At 42.0% G+C, this 24691-nt stretch overlaps 2 protein-coding genes across 2 annotated transcripts in view; one reads left to right on the forward strand and one right to left on the reverse strand.

Annotated features, from left to right (window-relative positions):
• Positions 1 to 5451, reverse strand: part of LOC311018109 (solute carrier family 23 member 2) — a 33532-nt gene extending 28081 nt beyond the window's left edge. Inside the window, exon 1 of the mRNA XM_084016887.1 lies at positions 5253 to 5451. Coding sequence (XP_083873013.1) covers positions 5253 to 5324 — 72 coding nt within the window. The 5' untranslated portion in view covers positions 5325 to 5451. The remainder of the gene's footprint in view (positions 1 to 5252) is intronic.
• Positions 1 to 24691, forward strand: part of cav1 (caveolin 1) — a 481528-nt gene that overhangs the window by 179347 nt on the left and 277490 nt on the right. The window lies entirely within an intron of this gene.

The following is a 24691-nucleotide window of genomic DNA, read 5'->3' on the forward strand; positions in this document are numbered from 1 at the left end:
AATGTCTGATTTTGTAAAAATTGCAGCCCACACCTCCAAACAGCTTTTAAAACCTGGCGAAGTGTGAGTTTCTCTTCCATCACCGCCGGCTATATCACACCACTGTAAGCTCATCAGTTGGCTTTGAAAAGGCCAAACTTTGTATAATTTGAGAGCGCTCAGAGGTGATTCTGAGTGGTAGGCCTCACCACAGGCAGCACTTCCTCCCAGGTGCGTGCCACCACTCACACTAATTAAATGTTTACAAGCTACTTTTACCAATTATTTAACAGACACAATTGACATGTATTTTTTATGGTTGTCCCTCTCATTGGCTACCTAAAACACTGGAGCCGAGACACATGAAAAGCCAGACTCCAGTGGATCTGAGCACATTTCACACCCAGGTCCCAGGACCAGAAACAAAACCACATGCTGCAGCTGCTGCTGTGAAACCCACTGTGACTCGGGTGAGTCCAACATTTCATCAGCACTTAAAATGAGAGAGAACACCTTGTTATTGGGCGTCACACGGGAAAGGCGGACCACACCTGTCACCTCACAAAGTTCCCAGCAGGTATAGTGGAAGCCGTTGTTTGCTTGCAGTGATTACGTGGTGATTTGCTTCCACCTAGTGGTTAAATACCCACAGTCCAGTAACCACCGGAGAGGAGGGCACGTGGATGGGATGCATCAGAAAGAGCAGATTAACTTTGATCACATTTTGAGAAAGAGCATGAGATGGCCAAAGAATATAAAGATGGAGGCCTACAAGTCAGTGATTTCATTTCAATAGTGGAACCTTAAAAAATGAATTGGTTGAAATCCTTAATTAAGCGACAATAACACTTGGTAGTAGCATATGATTCAGAAAGGTTCCTATAAATATGATTCATTATTATTATTATTATTATTATTATTATTATTATTATTATTATTATTATTATTATTATTATATCTCTAAACAAGTTTTCAAGAATTTAGGAGGACAAGTGTTTGTACAACAATAATTGGATGGTCAGTAGCCCACTTAGATAGAAATGGCTGCATCATGTCACATGAAGATTTCTGCTTCAAATATGATCCGTCTGTAACTGACAATCATAAGACATTTAAGTCTGTGACTAATGCCATTCCTGTTTCTGTTTTACCCCTTGTCAAAGAAACCTCAAAATCAACAACCACTTCTGGTCTTCCACGTAGACGGTTATTTTACGGACACTAAACTTCTTAAGAAAACAGTTAGAAACAAATTTACTCACATCTCATACCCTGTCATGTCTTATAGAAATTTTATTCCACAAATATGTATCAAATCGGTACTGTGAAGAATTTTGAGCCATATTGTTTACCCGATAACAAAAAACAAGCATACTTTAACAATAACTTTTTGCTGTATGTAGTCACATTGTGGTTATATTTGTCTAAGTTTGAGAATATATTTTGTATTACTTTTTCTCCAGAAACAGAGTCCCTGCTTAACTGGTCTGCCAACACACCTCTGCGTTGAAATGTTAAAATTCAACTACTTTCTACTGAAGAAAGAGTCCCTAAATCGACCTTTGACATTGTTTTCTGTGGTTTATCTGGAACAAGAGAGGCGCTGTTCCTAAAATGATGATAGCGTCTCATTTTCATTTCCAATGCTGTTACATCTACATTTTATTTGTGTAGGAGCACAAAGACAGGTCCTGTTTGGCCTCCTCCTGATGCTCATCCCCCTACTTCCGGCGCCTTGCTTGGCCTTCATATTTAGCTCACATCTGCAACTTGTATGGTTGAGAAAACAAACAAAATAAAAGCATCTGGCAAAGATTATAAAGAAAACTCCTTCTGTGGTAGTTCCTGGTAGAATAGCTGGCACACTGAATCACGTGACAACGAAAACGACAATAATTTAATTACAATTGTGTGTGATTTGAATTAACTAAAATGTAAACCAACATGGAAAATACACGAAAAATACATGTAAAAACGATGTATTCAAAAATCACACTAGAGTAAAAGTCCATGGGTACGAGTAATTCAATGCAAGTAAATATAAAAGATCAACTAACAGCTTAAATAGTCTAGGTGGAGGCCTGAATATTCACTTTAAGAGATTTAAACTGGAGGCAGCCGAGCAGAGACCGGAGATCACCCGTCGGTGGCCGGGTTGAGGCAACAAAACTTTGGTTTGAGTTATGCAAAGATTGTTGTTTTGGTTGCCTCAGTTTCCCTTTTCAATACTAAACCAAGACCACAATCTCTCTCCAGGCTTAACTGTACTATGAAACCATTAATAATGCTACAAGCAGACTCAGCACATTCATCAACAGCGTAATAAACTCAATTTATTCATCAGTTCATTTCCTAATAAAGAATAATAATAATGGCTCGAGCGTAGTGCCAGTACCTCAGTAGACCGGCAGAAGCGGATACCGCTGAGAGTGTGGTTAATCGCCACTGATGCTGGCCACTGTGATTATTTAGGGCACAGCATCATGTGCTGAGATGTGTGTGCCTTCCGCGTCACGATATGGCCGGATAAATTGAGCGTGGGAAAACAAATCAGTTTGCCAACTGCATGGATGATTTTCAAGAAGCCCTTTTAGTCCGTGTGTAAAGCATACTGAAGAATGCTAAAGCAGTGATCCGCCGTTGCTGTGATACAGCAGGAAGACGAATGTTTCACTTTCACAGCGACTGACTGAACGACAGGGTCATATATATATATATATGATATGATTTTGCAAAACGTAATGTCATAAGAAGATTTTTAATAGAGATTAAAGGTAAAAAATTGAAACTACACTTAAATTCAACATTCAAACATGATCTTGTTTTCCCCATTTTTCAAAGTGAAGGTTACCTTTTACTGGTTATGAAACTCAATTTAACACGGAAGCCTCCATATGGTGTACATATGTGAAAGAGCCTATCAGCTATCTGTGTATTCTGAATGCCGGATCTGGAGCTCTAACAGAATATTTAGTACACCACTTGATTATTGGTCCATGCGACTGGTTCTTAGCAGCTTGTACCTGAAGTGTTTGTTCTTCAGTCAGGGAGTGCAACTTGTCAGGAATTCCTCCTCAAACAACCACATTCAAACCCAACCCAATCATTGCTCAACTTTCCAGCACTTAGCCTGACACTGGTCAATGTTTAGGGTTAGCAATAACAGTGAACATTATTGAATATCAAACTTGCATTTTACCTGTAAAAGCATGTCATCAACCTGGCTCACGCTCTTCTACGTGTTCCATGTAAATCCTGATATATCTACAATATCAGAAATGCTAATCATTTCTTCTCAATGCATTCAAACAAAAATGCTGTTTTTTCTGTGAGCCTCTGAGTTTGTGTTTGATCTCCACACTCATACAAACGTGCATGCTATAAACATACATACAGTTCTTCCTTTAGTCAGTGACACCAAATACTATCCACTGTAAGACATATCGATCTGCCTTGTTTGAAATGCTGCTATCTAATTGCCATTACTTTTTGGGAGTGACATCATTTTGTAAGCTTGCTTTGCTGTTTGGTATTATACAACATACTCCTGGCCATAAATGCATCACTTTCTATTAATTAATTTAGTTTATGTTTATAGTTCTATAACTACTTCCTCCACAGTTATTCACAAACGTGTCACATGTCTACGGATGTGTCATTTCTGTCCAGAATCACAACATTAAAAACAACTAGCTATGAGGAGATGAAGAGTCAGAGTTACTGTACTATGACGGTGTCCAGTATCCAGAGAACACTGAAGTCCACCCAAAAGAGATGCAAGCCAAGCACAGAGATGGAGGTTTTGTTTCACCTGAAACCAGCCTTTGTGTTTGGAGTTGAGCTTCCATCCTGTGTCGATACCTGAAACCCTTAATTGTCTTCCGCTGGACTGACAAACAAAAGCTCACTTGTACAAACGCTAAGGAAAATGCCAAAAAAACACATTTGCTTTCCCATTCCATGTCTTTGCTCTGGTGAATCCTAAACAAAACCCTGCTAGAAAAGACCGTGAATATCAGGTCAACTGTGTACAATTGTAAATGATCAAATAAAAGCATCAAAGAAAAGAAAAAAAGTAACAAAACAATTTCTGTATTTGCTGAAAGTGTTTGATCTCAACATGTATCCTCATCTGCTTCCACTTTTTTATGGTTACTTACCATTGTTAGCCTAAAGAAGTGGGATTTCTCAAATGCTACATGCGTTGCCAAGTTTTTCAGTTCAAAAACACTACAGAAAATCTTAAAAAGGCACTTCACATGGAAACAAGCTGTAATAATAATGAGTCTTTCATGGGATATGATTATGCCATGGTGTATCCTATATATTTGCTGTGCTTTTGTCCCCAAATAGACATAGATCTAGAAGCACCGTATGGAAAACATACTAAAGTGTGAATCCAACTCATTTAAAAAAGGGAGAAAAAAAAGCAGGGCCCAAAGTTCCAACGGTTATTGTGAAATACGTTAATAGGTGAATTATGAAGACTTAATCTGGATGTCAAAATCAGACAGATTGATTTTGTTCATGTATAAATCCTGACGTCTCTGAATTCATTGTAAGCCACAAGTCTCATGTTGGGCCTTTGTATGGGAGTGTCAGGTAGAACACAATACAATAATAATAATAATAATAATAATAATAATAATAATAAATTAGGCTTCGTTGCTTTCGCCTGTATTATTTTGCAGATGTTGACAGTTGTGTTCGCCCATCTGCAGACGAAGCTGCGTTATTTGTTTGGTGTTCCCATTTGTCTAAATTCTTTACTTCATTGGGAGCTCAGCTGTGTACACTTGCACTCCCCATGCAGCCGACCCTTCTCACCATACAACACAAAACCCCACGTCCCCACTACAATGTCCTCTATTCAGTGTCCTGCGTCGTGGTCTTCGTTTTCTTTTCTTATTTAAGCTCGGAGCTCTTTGATCCATCTCAACTGCACTCAAGGCTGATATTTGCTACATTCTTTGAAACCATGCAATCGATTCCACTGAAATATCCCGTCTTTTGTGGAACACATTCACACTTTGGTCATTTCACATTCCACAGTGGCTTACATTTAGCTCTTAGTGCTGTAATGTAAGAAAGCACTTATCTTTCTCTTGCTCTGTAAGTAAAAGCAAAATAATAATAATAAAAACACTTCCCGATCACGTTTGTGATAAAAACATTTGTACATGAGTGAGTTATCTCAAACCCTGTGTTTGACACTGAGATTTTGGTGTCACAGAGGCAAACTGCACAGAAAACTAAAATGACACTAGACTTACCCCAAATGCAGGATTGACTGTCCCTTGTTCCTTGAGTCCCAGTTCTACTTTCTCCTCTGTAGTGAGACGCATCCTGATTAAATTAATGTACAGTTGTGACTGGAGCGAAGTGGACTCCACACAGAGCAACGCCGGTTGGAGTAGGACTCGGACTGACCGCCGCGGACCTGAGAGGACAATGTGAATGACCTCCTCACGTTGCCAGGGAAACTGAGTATCACAGTCAGAAAGAGAGCGGCTCAGTTATGTTGTAATCTCCTCTCTGGCTCAGAAACATTTCTGGTCTGCTGCAAAGGCAACGTAGCATTTAGTTGCTCTGAATATGGTCATGTGCCTGCTGTTGTGTGACGATGATTCCTATGAGGAGACAAGCACGTTTGTCACATGAATCTTTAACTTGTCACACATATTAACAAGGTCTTGTCTTATAAAAAAGTTTGCTGTTAAGACATTTTGGGGATAAGAGTTAAAGTTGAGGGTTTGAGTGCATCAACACCTGATGTTTGACTTGATTCCTGGCTGTTTCAGCATTTTTATTAGGGTCCAGTAGTTCACCTGAACTACAAGGGACACCATCACGTGTCACACTAATATACTTGACGTTTAGGTGGGATGACATTGTCATTAGTGTCAGTTTATATCCTTAACCAATCATTGTGTTCTGCTGCGGAACTAAATCCTACAGTGATGCTGCATAAGGGTCATCTGCTTCAGCCTCTGCTACAGATGATACTGTCCAATTTGTATATTAAAACTTATATCACTTGCTTTTATCATGGCTATTTTCTTGTATCTTTCCTTTCCCCCCACCTTGTTTTGTTATTTATTCACTATAATTTCTGTATATTTTTAAAGGTTTAAATTGTTGTTGAACCCCATATTAATGACTTATTAAATAATAATATAATTACTGCAGGCATGATGGTTTGACAACCTTTTGGAGTACGGACCTTATAAGTTATTGATGCTTATAACTAACCATTAAAGAAAAGTTATTTAACAATAAAGTTAAATTATATTTATTATGATTAATTATAAATAAAAACAATTAAAAATTAAAAAAATAAACTATTATAAAACAAATATTTGAAAACCTTTTTCTTAACATACCAATAGCTAAATAAAGTTAAACAGCGAATAATTCTTATATAATACAGGAGGTCTGTCATAATGTGGATAGGCCTACCTAAATTTGTACTGTAAGCCAGGTGGATTTCAAAACAAATTTGCTTCAGTTTTGGATGATAACATCGCCTCTGCAAACAACAAATGAAATATAATAAAGTGTTTTGTGAAAATTAGGTAGGTGAGTTAATAATAATGTATTAAAAGTTATATCCATCTATCCATCCATCCATTTTCTACCACTTATCCTGTATTTAGGGTCGTGGGGGGGCTGGAGCCGATCCCAGCTGTCATTGGGCGAAGGCAGGGTTCACCCTGGACAGGTCGCCAGTCTATCACAGGGCCGACATGTAGAGACAAACAACCATTCACACTCACATTCACACCTACGGGACATTTAGATTCATCAATAAACCTATCCCCATCCTGCATGTCTTTGGACTGTGGGAGGAAGCCGGAGAACCCGGAGAGAACCCACGCTTACACGGGGAGAACATGCAAACTCCACACAGAAGGAACCGGGGCCAACCCAGGAATCGACCCCGGGACCCTCTTGCTGTGAGGCAAGAGTGCTTGTATTAAAAGTTAATTAATTTAAATACTCAGTTTGATTATAAATATTTAATAATCCTGCAAAAGCAAATATAAAAGGTAGTGATATCTCTATTTCAAAGGGACATTTTCCTATAAGGGCTGAAGTATGATTTAAGTATATTAAAAAAAATGTATATTTTCTTCCAAAATCTTAAATCAGAATGCAAATTAAAAATGCTTTGTTGATGCACAGCAGCACAGGTCTACAAGAATTACCCATAATTTGAAACAGATCATATCAGATTTCTGCAATGCATAATATTTAGGTTCTGCTTGTATTTAGTGGCACGCATATTAAAAATGTTAAGGTGATTGGCTGTTTCTTTCATAGTTAAATGCTCTAAAATCCTATCTAAGTCTCTCTATTGTTGGGGAACTAGCAGGAGCAGATTCGGTTATTAATAGATACTTATTAATATCACTATAATTTTTGATATTAATAGATAGATCAATAGAATTATTGATATTAATAGGATTATTCATATAATTAATAACAAATGGGGCACCACCCTGAAATCAGGGAAAAGATAACCGAACCTGTACGCAGTCTCAATATAAAGGGGTTTGTACTCAAATGCCAATAATTAATAACTATTAGCATATGAGTACACACAGTTGAAGGATTTGTGAATTCTTTGCAGAGAAGAGGTTGATATCATTCATTCTTATACAACATTAATAAACAAAGCAGTATGTTTAAAGGGGTTTATTAACAATAAACAAATATATATACACGTCAAGTTGCCTATCTAACTAAATACTATAAAAGTGTGTGTGTATGTGTGTGTGTTTGTTGTATGTGTTAGATGTGGGTGTCGACCAGTCAGCCATGTGGAGTGGGGGGGTTCTTTGTGGGAGGCTGTGTGCTCCTGCCTGGAGAACAGGTTTCTATATATGTGTATAGTGTAATATATGTAGAGTCGTTGGATTGGATTAGTGAGTATGCAAACTTCCTGTTCTAGATCACTAACGACTGAACTAAGGATACACACTTAACCAGGGTCAAACTGGGAACAAAATTTCGGCCCTGGCATTTCCCCAGGATCTGCATCAGCCTGTAATACTTTTTGGGTTTTTGTCTTCTCTGATCTTCTCCGCTACCCCCTTCCTCTTTTTGGAGCCTCTATCATCCATAATTTGCACCGTTCTCTGTTTATTCCTGCAACATAGCAGACTGGCTATTACGACATTATTACCCCATACACCTAGCGGCTGCATGGACGGATCCACTTGAGAGATGAGCAGGGGGCGCGATCGTAAACACGCATTGAACTTGTCATGAAGAGACCATAAGGTTGGCTATATTGGCCTGTACATCACCCCCTCCCAAGCGAAGTGGATGCAACTGTATTTATACATGATAAGCTGAAAGACAATTCATGGGCCGCAGAGCACATCAAAATTTCACAGTTGAAAACAATAATAATAAAAAAAAAATCCACCGGGCCGGCCCACATGTGGACTGTAACACCGGACATTTGCTCGATCGTACAGATTGTCAATCCGAGCCTGCACTTAACTCAACAATACATCAAATAGAAAATCACTTTGAAACATGAATGTCATCACATTCAGTTTCTGTCCTAAGCTATGCCCAGATTGTTACCAGTCCTTGAAGAAGGGTTGGTTGTTCCTCTGAAGAAAGGTTGCTGTCTTCAGGTTCCTGTGAGGAAAGTTGCCGTCCTTGAAGTTGTGGATGGAGGAATTTCTAGTGAGATGCGTCTCAACTAGGAATTCTTGTCTTTGTTGCAGGAGCAGGCTTCACCAGCCTTGTTGGTTGTTTTGAGGGCGCTGCGTGGGGACTTGAGGCCTGTGGTCCAAATCCCAGGAGAAAGAGGAGACCTCTGTTCAGGTCTAGGTCCCAGTAGAAAGAGGAGATGAGACCTGTGGTCAGGTCAACATCTCAGTAGAAAGAGAAAGATCCCAACTTGGTCTGCTTGGTAGGATACCAACTTCCACTGCAGTTGACCAATCAGAATGGAATCTGTAGTTCAAAGGTCACTTTCAGTGACACAGGTCTGCAGGCAGAGGGGGAGGGGGAAAGACCCCCTGTGGAGGTGCGTGTTTCCACACAGAGGACGCTCCAATCTGAATGTTCAGAAACAATTCAATCTGCATCTATGAATTGTTTCATAGCAACAAGCCCTCCAACTCATACGACCAAATAGGTCGTGTGTCACGTCCTCAAATACGACCTCTGGGAGCGTATTGCGGAGATTCTTCCGCAACGATAGTAGTGGTTAAGGTTAGGGTTAGGTCGACGTGTGGAGGGGGTCTCTGCCGATGATTGACGAGGGGCAATCGTCCGCGCACGCGCGGGGGGGGGTAGGTTTAGGTCGACGTGTGGGGGGGGTCTCTGCCGATGATTGACGGGGGGCGATCGTCTGAGACACCGGAGTGTCGATATTTACTTGACCGCTAGAGGGCGCGCTATTTTGAAACGTAACATATGGTCGTAATTCGGTGCTTGACACACGACCTATGTGGTCGTTTTCTCGAGGAGGACAGTCTGTTTCATAGACACAAACCCTGAGGACCCAACACTATCGTGACTCATCTTCTGTGTCCTTAGATGCACTTTCACCACACAAACAAATGCAGTTTTGCTGCTGTGATATTCAATTGAGGATAAAAACAATCATTTATTTTCTACTGATTTGAAATGTGTGTCTTAATGTGAACAATATTGATTGGATCTTCTGTGTGTAGCACAAAGACACTGAGAGAACAATGACCTTGAGTTTCTAATTTAAAGGAAGGTTGTGTTAAATTGCCTTTTCTGTATTTTGTGTCGACACAAACAGGAAAAGGTTGACTGTCTATATAAATAATACTATATGCTATAATGCTAGTACCAATAAAGGTAGTTTGACTTGAATACAGGCTAATTCACAACACTATTAATAAGAGTTTTTTAAGATTACTTAATAATAATTTAAATTCTCATAATTTGTTTAAAAATCATCAAAATCCATTGTTTCAAGTCTTACCAATAATTTAAAACCAATATGTTATGCACTCTCTGCACTCATGATTAACAATTTTGCAGGATATACTCATCAATTTCAGTGAGACAGTCTGGAGCCCGGGTCTTATCTCCTCCCATTACAACCATTGAACCATTAACCACCTTGAATCTATTATTACAATATTTGAAATTTCACAGTTGAAACCTCATTTGACCTGAAAAGCACTTCTTTTCCATGCATGCTCGGGAATTGGACGTGCTGTGGGAATGTGAAAACAAACAGTATGCACTGCATACACGCTATTACCACTATGTTTAAGATCACCGTCCCGCATGCCAAACGGGAAGCCACGAAATCAATTCACTCCTACTTCACGGCATGTTGTCATGTGAGTGGCAGTCATTGAGAAAACGTTCCGCTGGGCTAAGAGCAGCTGAGGGCTGATGCTTTTCTTAGCTCGCTAGTTTGAAAATGTACATTTGATGTAAGGAATCATAAGCTCACGTCACAGATGTGAGGAATTTGAACTCACTTTGCCCAGACTGACTTAAACAGAAGCTTATAATTGTACACATGAGCGTGAATTGCAATAGCAGCTTACCTTCCTTATGATGCAAGTTTGAAAAGGCGGAATATTCAGAAATCCATAAAATGTGTGAAATCCTTTTCTGTGAGAAACTAACCCTGATATTCAATTTAGAAATTTGGATATATTTTTATTTCCGCCCACTCAGTCGGATGTTGCCTTTCTTAAAGCTGTTTTTTTTTTTACAAGAGGATAATTAGATTTGCTCCAAAACCATGTCAAACACATTATTCTCATTTATCTCATCGAGCCTTTTACAGCTGACGACATCAATACGATATTGGCACCTGAGCAAGCTTCAAACATTGAAACTGTTAACAGCAGCTCAAAATCAAAAAGTCGAGTTGATGTTCTACGGAATCATGATCGTATGACTATCACTGGACTGACAACTAAATTATGTTTGTAGCGCCCATTTTACGATCCAATGAACTCAAATCTCTTGTACATGATATTAGAGGCTTGGTACGTGACCACAGATAACAGAGTTAGAAGCATCTAGCGACTCGTTGGACTTTCTCACTGGTGCAATGTTACACGCAATGTTCTTCCCCAAAACGATGGGGTCATATTTGGCCACTTGCTAATGATTTCTACCCGTTCACTTAGAGCTCAGCATACATATCTGGAAGTTGGTCAACACTTGTCAATGTTTTTTTGTTTTGTTTGTGTGACGGGGTCAGTTTTTAGTGTGCTTATTTTGGGTGGAGTGTTGTGATTTTATCGGTTTTATTGCATGTTTTAGTTTTTGTGGTTTGCGGTGATTGTTTTTAAACGGACGAGCTAATCAAGCGCAACAAGCCGCAGGTGGTTAAAGGAGTCATCACCTGGAAATCGCAATTTCTCTTGTTAAAACATGCATATCTGTGTTTGACCTCAGTTGAAACTTGCCTGAAAGGCTGGAGTTTGAAAGTGGCGCCGTTTTTTCGCTTCTGCTCTTTTTCCGAACAGGAATAGCACACAAGGGTGTGCATTCCTAAAGCACGAGATTTTGATTCTGCGCCTTCGGTGACGTCACCGTGGCGGCTACTTGCATAAGCCCACCCCTCTTTCACCACCCAACCCCGCCCCGTCCGCTACCTGAAATCGCCGAAGCGCCGCCATTATGTTTTGGAGTCTGCATGCAGGCAAGCCCCCCCGGCTCTGTCCTTCCTGCGGCGAATCAACGCGCGCCTCATTACATATTATACAATGCACATCCGGACCAGTCAAAACCTCGCGCGTAATCTCGCGTGATAAAATCGCGGTACGAAAAAGGGTCAGAACAAGCTCAATGTTTGATTAAAATTTTTTTTTTTTTTTCTAATAAGTTTTACGAATTGATCCAAAGCGATCCAAGGGGGGCTGGATACGTATAAAACCAGGTGATGACTCCTTTAAAGCAAGCAGGTATAAGGTCTTTTGTCAGGAGGCGGCGCGGGGAAGACACGGGGCAACGGAGACGGCAACGGACCGGGGAAAAGGCAGGAAGGACGGAGAGGACGTGGGCTACGACGGGCACAGAAAAATAGAAGACGGCAACGGACCGGGGAGAGAGCAGGGAGGACGGAGGGAGCGTGGGCTACGACGAGGCGGAAAGGGTTTCCACCGGCCAGAGTAGAGGGGAAGCACCGTGGGATCGTAGAGGGGTGTATGTCACGACGCACCCCTCTCCCGGATAAGTACCCCTCTTGTCTATTTTAAAACACTGGTTGGCTTTTTATAAGGAATTTTTAGACTCTGGGCATTCCTGTCTGACCCGACGCATTTTAGCCCCCTCTAACTACCCCTGTTCTTTTGCCCCCATATATGTGTGTCGGAAGCAACTGAGGGCCTCTTCGGACGCTTGGACCGGTGGAGGACGGACTAAGGGACTGTGGGACATCGGGAAGACTTTGGGCTGGGTTCACCATTTTAAATTGTCTTTTTGTAATAAATCTTTTAAACTTTAAACCCAATCGTGGTTTTAACTCTGCTCAACCCTGATTAAAAGAACCTGTGTTTTTACTAGAGTAGGCTCTTTTTAACCTAGGTGGCGTTGTCAGCAACACTTTTAAACATTTTATTTATATAATTCTGTAGCTATTTTAATATTTGTAAATTTTAACCATGCCACATTTGCATTGACGATCTTTGGTACTCAATACCCTTCCATATCTTTACAAAGTATAAGTTTGGCCTGCCATGCTAGCAGTGTCCCTGCTGGAGGACCTTTCCCACCACATGCGGGACACTTTGACAACACTGGGCAGCTCCTTCTCTGACAGGCACAGATGTAAACAAGACCTTTCTCTTGATGCAGCCAGACACTACAATAAACACTGCACCCAATAAACCACAACCTGACTCATTATTCACTCACTAATTTACTCATTTGATCATGTGCAATAACAATATAAATGTACACTTTCCAATATCAACATTTTATATATCTTATTTCACATAATGAAATAATGTGAATTCAACCACTCAGTCGGTTTCAGGTTATATGCTTATATTTATTTTGAAATGCCGACTCGTTTATTGTATCTTTACTGTTACTTGTTCATGTTTGGTCTGTTTTGCCTCTTGTTGTTGCACTCTCCTCTTTGCTGCTGTAAAACTGTATCTTATCTTACTTCCGTTGCTAAACTGCATGCACAACCATCTACAGCATTGTTAAGAAATTGTAAATGGGTCTATTGAGAATGAATTCCAAACTAAACAACATAAACACTAAGCTCTTTGGCTAAACCGAGACCGTTCCCATCATCACAATTTATAATGGACAGATTAATTTCAAACAGCATACCTGTAATCTAATCGAGAATGTTCTTAATATTCACAAATGCTAATTTCTTATTTACTACCATACAATGTGTTAAATGTTGTGTTAGCGCTGTTAGGGCACATGTTTCATGAAAGGTTTTATTATCCTTTTGCTTGGATGTTTATATAATAGGTCACACTAAGCATTGACATATGAACTCAGGAAGGCAATATATCACCACATTGCAAGAGAGAAATATCGTAAATTATAATATGTGCAAAATTGCATACAACCCTTGTCCCTCTAGTGGGTAGAGGATTGCCCTTTAACCACACGGCAACACAAAGCTGAGGGTTGATAAAATGCAGAAGTCTTTGGGTGTATATGGCGATAGAAATAAGGTTAAAGGTTAAGGTTAAATTCTTTTCTTTTCTAGCCTTTTATGTTTAAATTTATGTTCGTCCTATGTTGATCTCAGGAAAGTCAGAACTTGCTGAAAAGAAACATTGTGTTTTTTTGCGTTGAAGGGAACCTGAATGAAGAAAGTAAACAACTCCATGTTTGTATGGTCCGCCACTTAAACTCATGTCGTTGCACCATAGAGAGCTGGAACTGTTGTCAAAAGGAGATTTGCGATTGCTCATTTTAGAATGGCTGCCTGGTGTGAGGCTGAAACTTTCAGCCAACTTTGCAAACATCAAAGCCGGTCGATGTTCTTCCCAGAACAGCCATCCTTTTTATTTCCTTATTTATCACTTTCTTCACATAGCCACCTACACAGTCAACACAAAAAAGGCTCCTTTGCAACAGTAAATAGTATTTCACACTACAATGATTCTGCTCACATGCAAAATAGTTAATCATGTCTGTTTATAAAAGCCCCCGTAAACATGGCATTGATTCTGTAAGAATTAGAACTCCTGTTGTAAATCCTTGATGGTTTTTACACATAAGACATACTCAGGTTAAGTTTCTCCTTTGCTGACAGGTTCCCACTTGCTTGTAGAGAGCAGTTCAGAGACGGGTTTTTGTTTCACACAGTTCCCGCTGAGAGTCGGTGCAGCAAGTGTCTGAAGAGATTTGACATGGTACTACTGGCTCTGAAAAGCTTCTTTGTACCTTCAGCCTCTCACAGTTCCCAACAATGTTGTAGTGAGTGTTTCACGTGATAAAACCATACAGGTGGGAATACTTCCATCCTGAAAACTTCTAACAATCAGATAGATATGGTAGACAGTGACTAATAAAACATGTGAGCAGATGTGCATCGAAAATAATTGATCAGAGCTTAATTTCCAGGCTTTGATGAACCGTGGACCCTTGTGACGGTGTAACATTCCAGGCAAAAGGAGAAGCTGTTGACCCTTGTGCAAGAAAGTAGGGTTGGATTTAAAAACGTTTCCTGTGGATGTGCTAAGTTTGGAAGTGAGCAAACCACAGTTGAATGTTGTGAGCTCCTCCACTGAAGGCAATGCCAAGCAGCAGCGCCAGATTCATATTCAAAGAGTATATTACAGTGCAGTAAATTGCTGTTTTGGGCTCCCAATCATTGTTTTGGCCTTGGCTTCCCATTGTTAATATCCAACTCTCTCAACAATGCCTTAAACACCATTGAAACTTTTGCTCCTAGACAGAATTTAATGACAAACCTTTAAACTTTACCAACTGAACCAAACATGGTAACCAATTTAACATTATTTTAAATTGTCAGTCCGCTGTCAGTCAAAACCAGCCCACTGCATGACTTTGCAAAGTATAAAAAAATCCATAGTAGGGCATATTTTTTTGTACAACTTTGTATTGCAAGTCATTAAGAATTGATCAAGTCACACAGACAAGGAGTGATGTAATGCAGAATGGCTGCAGGACCTTGCATTTATAGTGGATATTACAAACCAGTTGAATAATATTTCAGCAGCAATCAGACACGTATTCCGCCGATAAGTCTAAAGCACAGTTTAATTTGGGATTGTTAAATGATAATGCCGCTTAGTGGGATTTGGGAGAGGGGATCTCCTCTTTGTTATTCATAACTGCGTAAGATGCGTAAAACATTTGATCACCAGGTACAGGGTATGGAGGCTGCTTCCCCAGCCTCCTCACTCCAACAAAGCTCTTTGTCTTTGGCTGAATACGGCATCGGGTTAGGGATATTAGCCATATAATCCAAGTGGGATGAGGTTGCGTTACGGGGATAGATTGGGATAGCTACACATCACTACCGGCAACCTACAGGACTTTGGCTTGGTCATTCTCAAACACCTTTGGAGGTGTCTTCCATTTTGACTTTGGGACTTCCAGCCCATAATACTCAGCACAGATGTTCCTGCACACTATAACAGCTACTTGGTTATGGCGCTCCATGTATGCTGTACCTGCCTGCATCTTACCCCCTGCTGTTATGTGCTGTCTCAGGGGCATCTTTGAACATCCTGCACCTGGGGTCCAGTCTGGTGTATTACTACGGCCTCTATTGACCCTGTTAATAGTGTTTCTGTGCTGTCTTTCAGATAAGCCTTTCTAGCGACTGGTATGATTTCTCCATATCAGCCACATCTTTTATCTGTTGGCGGTACATGCCGTTAACGGGTTTGTCCTATCATGATTGTTCCCCCTCCTCTGCATCATCAGGTTTCTGCTGTCTGAGATATTTACTTAGCAGGTCATCATCTGGGGCCATCTTCCTGAAATACTCCTGGATCTTGGTTGTTTCATCCTGGATAGTGGCTCAGACGCTCACTATCTCTCGACCTCCCTCCTTCCGTTTAGTGTACAATCTCAGAGTGCTTGGCTTTTTGTAAAACCCTCTATGCATTGTGAGGAGCTTTCTTGCTTTGGTATCAGTGGTTTGGCCCTGCGTCTATTTCTTCCTTTGGCGAGGTTATTATACCTTCGGGGAATATAATCAATGACAATACATGTTGATGGCTCTGATCATGTTCTTAACATTCAGGTGACCTGTCAGGGTCAGCTGTAACTGGCCACCTCTGTTCCAGGAGGCACTTCAGTATTGAGTATGTGGAGTTCCATCGTGTAGAGACATCTTGGCAAGTTTGTGTTTGGGTTGCCAGCAGCAATGGTGCGACAGATCGGATCATGTTTCAGAGCCGCATTGATGCACTAATGCATTAATTCTAAACTGGATAGAAAATGTGGAGTGGATCACAGCCTACAGAGACATTCCTCCACCACTACCCCAGATTCCCCTGTTAAAATCATTGTTGTTAAAAACTGTTAAATGCTCAATCCCTAAATAATAAGGCATATTTTATTCATGACCACATTATCAATGAAGAAATACACTTCATGTGCTTAGTTGAGACCTGGCAACAACCAGAGGTCTACTCCAGTCTTAATGAAGCCTGCCCCCCCAGCTACACATACCTCAGCAAGGCCCGCACCACTGGCCGTGGTGGTGGCCTTGCTGTAGTGCACCGGGAAGACTTTGAGTTGTCCCCCCTGTCCCTGCCTGTTCGCTCCTCATTTGAATGCCTTGCATTTAAATGCAAGCCACCACTTTCCATCACAGTTCTCCTGATTTACCGCCCCCCCAAACCAAACCCAGCCTTCATCCCAAAAATACATGACCTCCTCACCACACTCTGAACAACACCCGGGAAAATCATTATACTTGGTGATTTCAACATTCATATTAACAACCCCCCTTTCTCATTGACAGTCTCAACCTCACCCAACACATCAATGTCCCAACACACTCCAGAGGCCACACCCTTGATTTGGTGATCTCTAACTCCACCTCCATCAGCAATCTCTTGGTGCATGATCTGGGTGTGTCCGACCACAAGGCCATCTCAATGGAGCTACCCACTCTGTCCCCTCTCAATAAGCCCAGCAGACAAATTAGTTTCAGGAACCTGAAAAACATCAACCCAGTCCAACATCTCTCCACTGCCAACCCCCCTTCAGTCGCTGAATCTGTGGATCTCTACAATTCATCACTCATCACCCTCCTGGACCGCCATGCCCCACTCAAGTCTGGAACTGTCACCTTCACACACTCAGCCCCCTGGTACACCAGTGAGCTACGCTTGCTAAAAAGAATGGGCCGTGTCCTTCAAGAACTCTGGGCTTGCGGTTCACAAGCTAGCCTACCGGGAACATCAGAGGGCCTACAGCAAGTCCCTCAGCGACACACGCTCCCAGTTCTACTCCAACATGATCAACAATAGCCCCGGTAACTTTAAGCAACTTTTCTCAACCAAAAATCACCTCCTCAAGCCCCAGACCCCCCTACACTCAGTTAATACGCAGGAGCGGTGGAACAGCTTCATCTTTTTTTTCCAAAACTAAAGTAGACAACATCCGCTCCGTTCTCTCCAGCCCCCTCGCTCCCCTGCCCTCCACCCCCACTTCCTTCCAGCCCCCCCACTCTATCTGCTGTTTCACTGACATCACACAGCATGACATTGAAGACATCCTGATGAAGACGAAGCCCTCCACCTGTGCCCTGGACCCATTTCCTTCAGCCTTCATAAAAAATCACTCCTCTGCAATAAGTCCCTTGATCACCAAAATCATCAACCAGTCCCTCCAGTACGGCCATCTCCCCACATCCCTGGAAACTGTCATCACCAAGCCTCTACTCAAAAAGCCCACCCTTGACCCAGAAGCACCTGCTAACTACAGCCCTATCTCCAACCTCCCCTTCCTGTCAAAAGTGTTGGAAAAGGTAGTCTCTGCCCCACTCCACAACGACCTCACCACTAACAGTTTGTATGAGAAGTTTCAGTCTGGTTTCCGCTCTGGCCACTGCACGGAAACTGCTCTGGTCAGGGTCATTGACCTGCTGTTGGCGGCTGATGCTGGCTCTCCATCACTTCTCATCCTTCTCCTGGACCTCACCGCAGCATTTGACACCGTTGACCACCACATCCTTCTACAACACCTCTACTCTTCCATCGGACTTTCTGGCACCACCCTGGCTTGATTCACATCATATCTCACTAACAGAACTGAATATCAGATACGCACTCTGAAACCTGTGGGGTCCCCCAAGGTTCAGTCCTCGGCCCCACCCTCTTCACACTGTAGATGCTCCCTCTTGGTCATGTCATAAGCCGCATGGAATGTCTTTCCACTGCTACGCTGATGACACCCAACTGTACATCAAAACTAATACACACACACGCACAACTTTTTATAATCAACAGGTTATAGAGTTCCTCCAATTTACAGGATTAATTCAAGCATTGTAACTGTAACATACCTTATCTAATCGATATTTAATTGTATCGAATCAGAAATTTCATCAAATCGAGACCTTGTGAATTTAATCAATTTGGGAAATCTGTGGCACTGAGCCCTCCAAGCAAGTGATCAGCATGAGTGCCATTGTCCTCTAACAACCTACAGCCTATTGGTATTAAGTAATGGGATATTCTGATAGTGCAGCGGAAAGTCACAGGAAGTAGGTCAGCTTGAATGATTCGTGTACAAGCCGCATCCAATTTTGATCTCTCAGCGTTACGAGACCCGTCTTCAGTTTAAACAGTGCTTCTTTTAGTTAGTTCCATTATAGTTTGTTCTCTGCTGAAAGTAGACTTCCATGTTGCAAACATGCTTTCATGTGACTGCAGTCACAGCCAAATTGTTATGGTTAGTTAAGATAGATAAACCTGGGTAAGATAAACTTGCTTTGGCACCTGGACACCCATGTGTCTCTCCACAATTAAATCAGGAAAAGAAGGGCTGCGCGCACATCACAGGTCACAGGACCAAAAAAGTAACTAAGAAGAAATAATAAAGGTCCGCACACTGATTAAAGCTCCCAAACGTGGATTTATTTAGCACTTAACGTGCACTTTTGATGAAGGACAACATGTCAGAAACGTTGTGCTAAATATATCCACGTTTGGGAGCTTTAATCAGTGTGCAGACCTTTATTATTTCTTCTTTCTCTCCACAATTACACACACAAAGTTTTTTTCTATCTTTAATAACTGCTATCATTAGTACATGATTAGTACACACCACTCGTACGCTCTACAATCAAATTCACGTGCATGACTGTCTACCTCACACACCCCCTCCTCCCCGGAACATCCATCGTCACCTCCACCCTCCCAGTCTGCGTTGTCCCCCGCCAGCGCCCTCTGCCGGCCACACCCGTCACCAACAGTTTCACCAGTGTTTCTCCCCATACCCACCATCATCAGCCACAGACTCCCCCATCAACACAACATATCTCAGGCCACCGCCATTTCCCACCATGGACACAATAAAAATCTAATTCGGATCCCCCTGAAAACTCCCCGCTCTTATGCCAGCAACTCCCCATCTTCTCCAGTCAACTTCTGTCTTTTAAATGTCCGTTCCTTGAACAATAAGTCCTTTTTATTGTAAATAGTTCTTTAACCCACGGTGTTTTTCCCTCTGTTTTTAATCATGCTGTGGTCCAACCTCTTTTAAAGAAAGCCAACCTAGACCCCACTGATTTTAATAATTTTAGACCAATTTCTAAGCTTCCCTTTTATCTAAAGTTTCAGAAAAAGTAGTTTCCTCCCAGCTTTTGGCACAAAATAATTTATTTGAGAAATTTCAATCTGGTTTTAGAGTTTTACACAGCACTGAAACCGCCCTCCTCAAAGTAACCAACGACCTGCTTTTAACTACAGACAGAGGAGCGAGCGCTATTTTAATCCTTTTAGACTTAAGTGCCGCTTTTGATACCATAGATCACAACTTTTTAATTGACCGTCTTAAATCCTGGGTTGGTATCAGGGACACTGCACTTGGTTGTTTTGTTTTGTTCTTACCTTTTTAACAGAACCTGTGCGGTCACCATAGGCAACCTCTCATCCTCTACAACCCAAATAGCCTGTGGTGTACTGCAAGGTTCTATTTTAGGTCCAATTTTATTTTCTATTTATATGCTCCAACTCGGCCAAATTATCCAGCGGCACAATGTTTCCTTCCATTGCTATGCTGACGACACACAGATATACCTCCAGCTGAGACCCAACGATCCGAGAAGCATGGCTGCTGTTTTAGACTGTCTAAAAGATGTGAACCGCTGGATGGCCCATAACTTTCTCCAACTCAACAACTCCAAATCAGAAATAATACTGTTTAACCCGCCAAACTCCATCTCCAGTCCCATCAGCCTTTGTCCGTTAACCGGTAACATCAAGCCCACTGCCAGAAACCTAGGTATCTTCCTCGACTCAGACTTCACCTTCATCCCTCACATCAACAAAGTTGTTCGGTCCTGCTTCCTCCACATCAGAACCATCTCCAAAATCAAAAATATTAGATCACAGTCCGATCTAGAAAAAGTAGTCCACGCCCTCATATTTTCCCGTTTAGATTACTGTAACTCCCTCCTAACTGGCATCAATAACAAATCACTCTCCCGCTTCCAGCTGGTTCAAAACTCAGCAGCCAGGCTTCTCACTGGTTTTAACAGACAGCATCACATCACTCCAATTTTAGCCTCACTCCACTGGCTCCCTGTACGTTTTAGAATTTATTTTAAGATAAATTGACCCTAAACCCGTGACCCTAAATACAGGATAAGCGGTAGAAAATGGATGGATGGATGGATTTTACTGATCACTTTTAAGGCTCGTCAAGGTCTAGCCCCAGAATACATCTCAGACATGCTGACCCCATACGAGCCTGTTGGCAGCCTTAGATCCGCAGGCGGGTCTCTCTTAAGGGTTCCAAAGCCGAGGCTCAAAACCAGAGGTGACCGTGGCTTCTCTATCAGAGCGCCTCGGCTTTGGAACGACCTGCCCGCGGAGATAAGGCTTGCTGAATCAGTGTCATCTTTTAAATCACTTCTTAAAACTCATTTTTATAGACTTGCCTTCCTGTGATGCTGTCTTTTTATCTTTTTATCTTTTTATCCCTTTATCCCATTGTTTTTCTTTCTTTGCAAGCACCTTACATTAATTAATTAACAAGCTAATAATAATTTCCTCTGTCCTCTGTCCATCTTTATACAATGATGCATAATTTATGGTTATGTTCTTGGATTTTACTATTATTACTATTATTATTGTTTTGCTTTTACTGTATTTGTGTGTATTGTGATTTTTGCCATGTCAAAGCACTTTGTTAACTGCTGTTTTTAAAGGTGCTTTACAAATAAAGTTATTATTATTATTATTATTATTACTCCAATAAAGTTTGAAAAAAAATAAGTTTATCACAACAACAAACATGGCGACAATGTTGGGGCTTTCGATGACGTGCTTCGCCAGGTGGCTCCTCACATTAAGCATGGGAATTCGCACAATTCACCGGTGGCGCCGGCTGAGCGACTAGCGGCCACCATTCGCTTCCTCGCGTCAGGGATCAGTCATTTTTAAAACGTTTTTTAATTTGTGTACGCTATTCACTGCACTTTTTTGTGTACAATGCCCGTCGCTGCCCCCACGATTTCCGTTGGTACTGCAACGTTTGGTCTGAAACCGTACGCATCCACAAGCTTGCAGGATACGGACAGAAATACGGACAAAATGTACGTACGGACAGAAGGCAATGTAAATGCAGCTTTCTTTAAATTCATTTTGAAATATGTGCTTTTATTTTGAAACGAGTAAAACCGGCTGTTAGCCGTAGGCTTCACACCCAGGAGCACCTCTATCGGTGATGTTACCTGCTAGTTTGTTTCTTCTTTTTATTACTCCACGCTTCATGGTGTGTGCTACAACTTTGTGAATGTGGTTATGAGAAGTTTAAGCTGAAGAATCATATTTTTTGACTGTGAAGATTTCCTCTGGGAATGACGTTGTTGAGAAGCAGGCTAAAGTGGTAAGTATTACTCGGTGTATTCTTTTATCTGTATACAGTGTTAAGCAATGCTATTTCTGTAATGATTGTAATAACTGATGTTGTTTTTTATTTTGTCTACCGGAACTTTAGTTCTACGGTGTTAATAAATATCTGCAAAAGGAACCGGAGTCCCGCATCCAATCAATGGTTTAGTTTAGTTTAGTTTAGTTTAGTTAATGGGCGGCATAACCAAAGAGCGGCGCTCATGGTCCTGAACCATCCCTCGGCAGATGGCACCTGCAAACTGCAGTGCCCTAATTCACCGACGGGAAGAGTGACTGCTTGAGGTTTCGAGGAAAACTGAGACCACGCTGCATTACGTAAGACAGAAACAGTCTGCATTCAGTTCGGTCAGTACCGCTGCTAGCCATTTTGGTGCCCTAAGCATAATTCCTTTATGATGCCCCCCTTTCCCCCCGAAAAACAATTTTGGGGCGTTCAGGTGGATGAGTGGTTAGATGCCATGTACGCACGTACGCATACGCAGCCGACCCCCCTTCAAATCCCGGCCGGAGGTCCTTTGCTGCATGTCACACCCCCCTCTCTCCTGTTTTTCCTATCTGTCCACTGCTAATAAAAAGGCGTATATGTCTGAAAAATCTTTTTTTTTTAAACTAACAAAAAAACGGCACTTTTGGGGATGTGTTCTGCTTGTGCGCGGCTTGTGCCTGGTCTCGCGCCTCGGCGGTCTGTTGTCAGTGTCCGTGGAGAAACGCGCAACTTTGCCGCAAGCTGGAGCCGGAGTTGGGGCTGCAGCTGGTCTGAGCGGAGCGCGAGGTCCCGGTGTCCTGCCATTCTTGTGTTGGACGGGGAATCCGGTTCAGAAGACGGTGGTGATGATGATGATGATGATGATGATGATGATGAATGGCCCAGCGGCTCGTGCAGGCACCGGGGTCTCGCCACCATGTCTACTGCTGTGCGCTCTGACCCTGTTTTGTGATATACATGCCTAAAATGTGCCTACAATTTCTATAGTGAAATAATATTGGCATTTTTTATTGGCGCAATTATTATGAATATGATGATTTTTCATAATATTTTTGGTGCCCCCTCAGCACTTGGTGCACTATGCACAGTGCGTGGTGGGAGCTGTTGCGCTGAGTTCGGTGGCCAGAGTTGAAGCAAATGGCGAGACAAATTAAATTAATATAATATTTTATATCTGTTGAGGCATTACTAAGAAAGTCCAAATTCATAGGAGAAACACACACTTGTCCTTATCGCCAAACACCGCCTATTTTCATGGTTAATCATTTCTTTCAGTCATACTTCTTGTATGTTTGTGTGTTTAGGTAAATTCCACGTATACTCTTATTCTCTTAATCCTTATGTGGCCGGAAGATGTAGTGGCCCGCCATGCCTCCGTACGGCACTGCGCCGGGGTCTCACTGTGCTGTTCGCTGGGCGGCACCATGCGCACCTATATAGGCAGGTGCCCGACCACACCTCTTCCTCTCTCCCTCTCTGTTTGATGATTCCTGTGGTGGTGGCTGCAGCCTGGCGTGGCGGAGCAGCCCGTGTGGCGTGATAGCGTGGCCGCCAACGTGCTTCACGGTTGTCTAGAGGTAATGCACTCTGCCAGTATACTCTCTACATTCCGGTGCGCAATTGGCGCCGTGTGCGCACTGGTGACACCGGTGTTTGTATGTGTGCAGTTGGCTGTTGGTGCGGAGGGACGGATCGCCCCGCTTGGAGCCCGGGGTGGTTGGCGTCCGGTCCTCTTTGCAAGTCGGCGTTGTCTGCCCGGCTGCAACAGCTGGCACCCGACTCTCGGCTGACTGATGGCTTAATACCCTTTTCATCTTCCTCCTCCTCGTCAGTGAGACTGTACCGTTGCCTGCCGGTAGGTGAAGGTCCCGTTTTTTATGAATGAAACTCACCTTGAGATGATTAATATATTCATCAAAATTGTTACTATAACTCAGTTGTGCCTTTTTTGTTAGAGGCTGTCAAGGTGCCTGGCCTGTCACCAGCCACCACCCCCCAAGTACGGCTGCTGCTGGTTTTGGATGCTGGTTGATGTGCGTTTTGTGCAGCTACTGACTGCAGCTGTTCGCTGCTGCTTTGCTGCTCTGGTCCCTTCCTCGTGTTGATGTATTTTGTTTGGTTTCCCATTTTCACTCCTTAATCATTTAGTTAGGCTATTTGTTGCTTTACGTTGTCTTAAGAATTTGAATCTGCTTTGTACTGTATTTTGTTAATATAATTTGGTTGGTTGGATTTCGTTATTGTCTTTGTGGTCCTTGTACTGTGTCTTTTTCTTCCAGATTGTGTTAATTTCTTTTGTTTATTTGACAGGTGCTGTGGCCCCAGGCAGCAGTTCACTCCTTTGGTGGTGGGTTTCTTCATATTCCTGATTTGTTTGCTGTGTCACGGTGATTTTGTTTGGTGGTGGACCCCCGTCCCTCGTTTTGATCCCTGCTGCTGTGGTAAGCCCAGTCCTGTCTTTAACCTTGTTTAGTTTTCCTTTATTGTGTTATTGTTTTTTTGGGTTAACTTTGTTTGGTTATTTAATAAATCTTTTTTTGCACTGAAAACGTTCCCTGCCCCCGTGAAATCTTTTATTGAACCTGTGTCCTGCGTGCTAATATCAAGTGAAAGACCATATAGTAAAATAGTAACATCTTACTTTAAT

The sequence above is a fragment of the Eutrigla gurnardus genome (genome assembly GCF_963514095.1).
Source record: "Eutrigla gurnardus genome assembly, chromosome: 9".
NCBI classification, from domain to species: domain Eukaryota; kingdom Metazoa; phylum Chordata; class Actinopteri; order Perciformes; family Triglidae; genus Eutrigla; species Eutrigla gurnardus.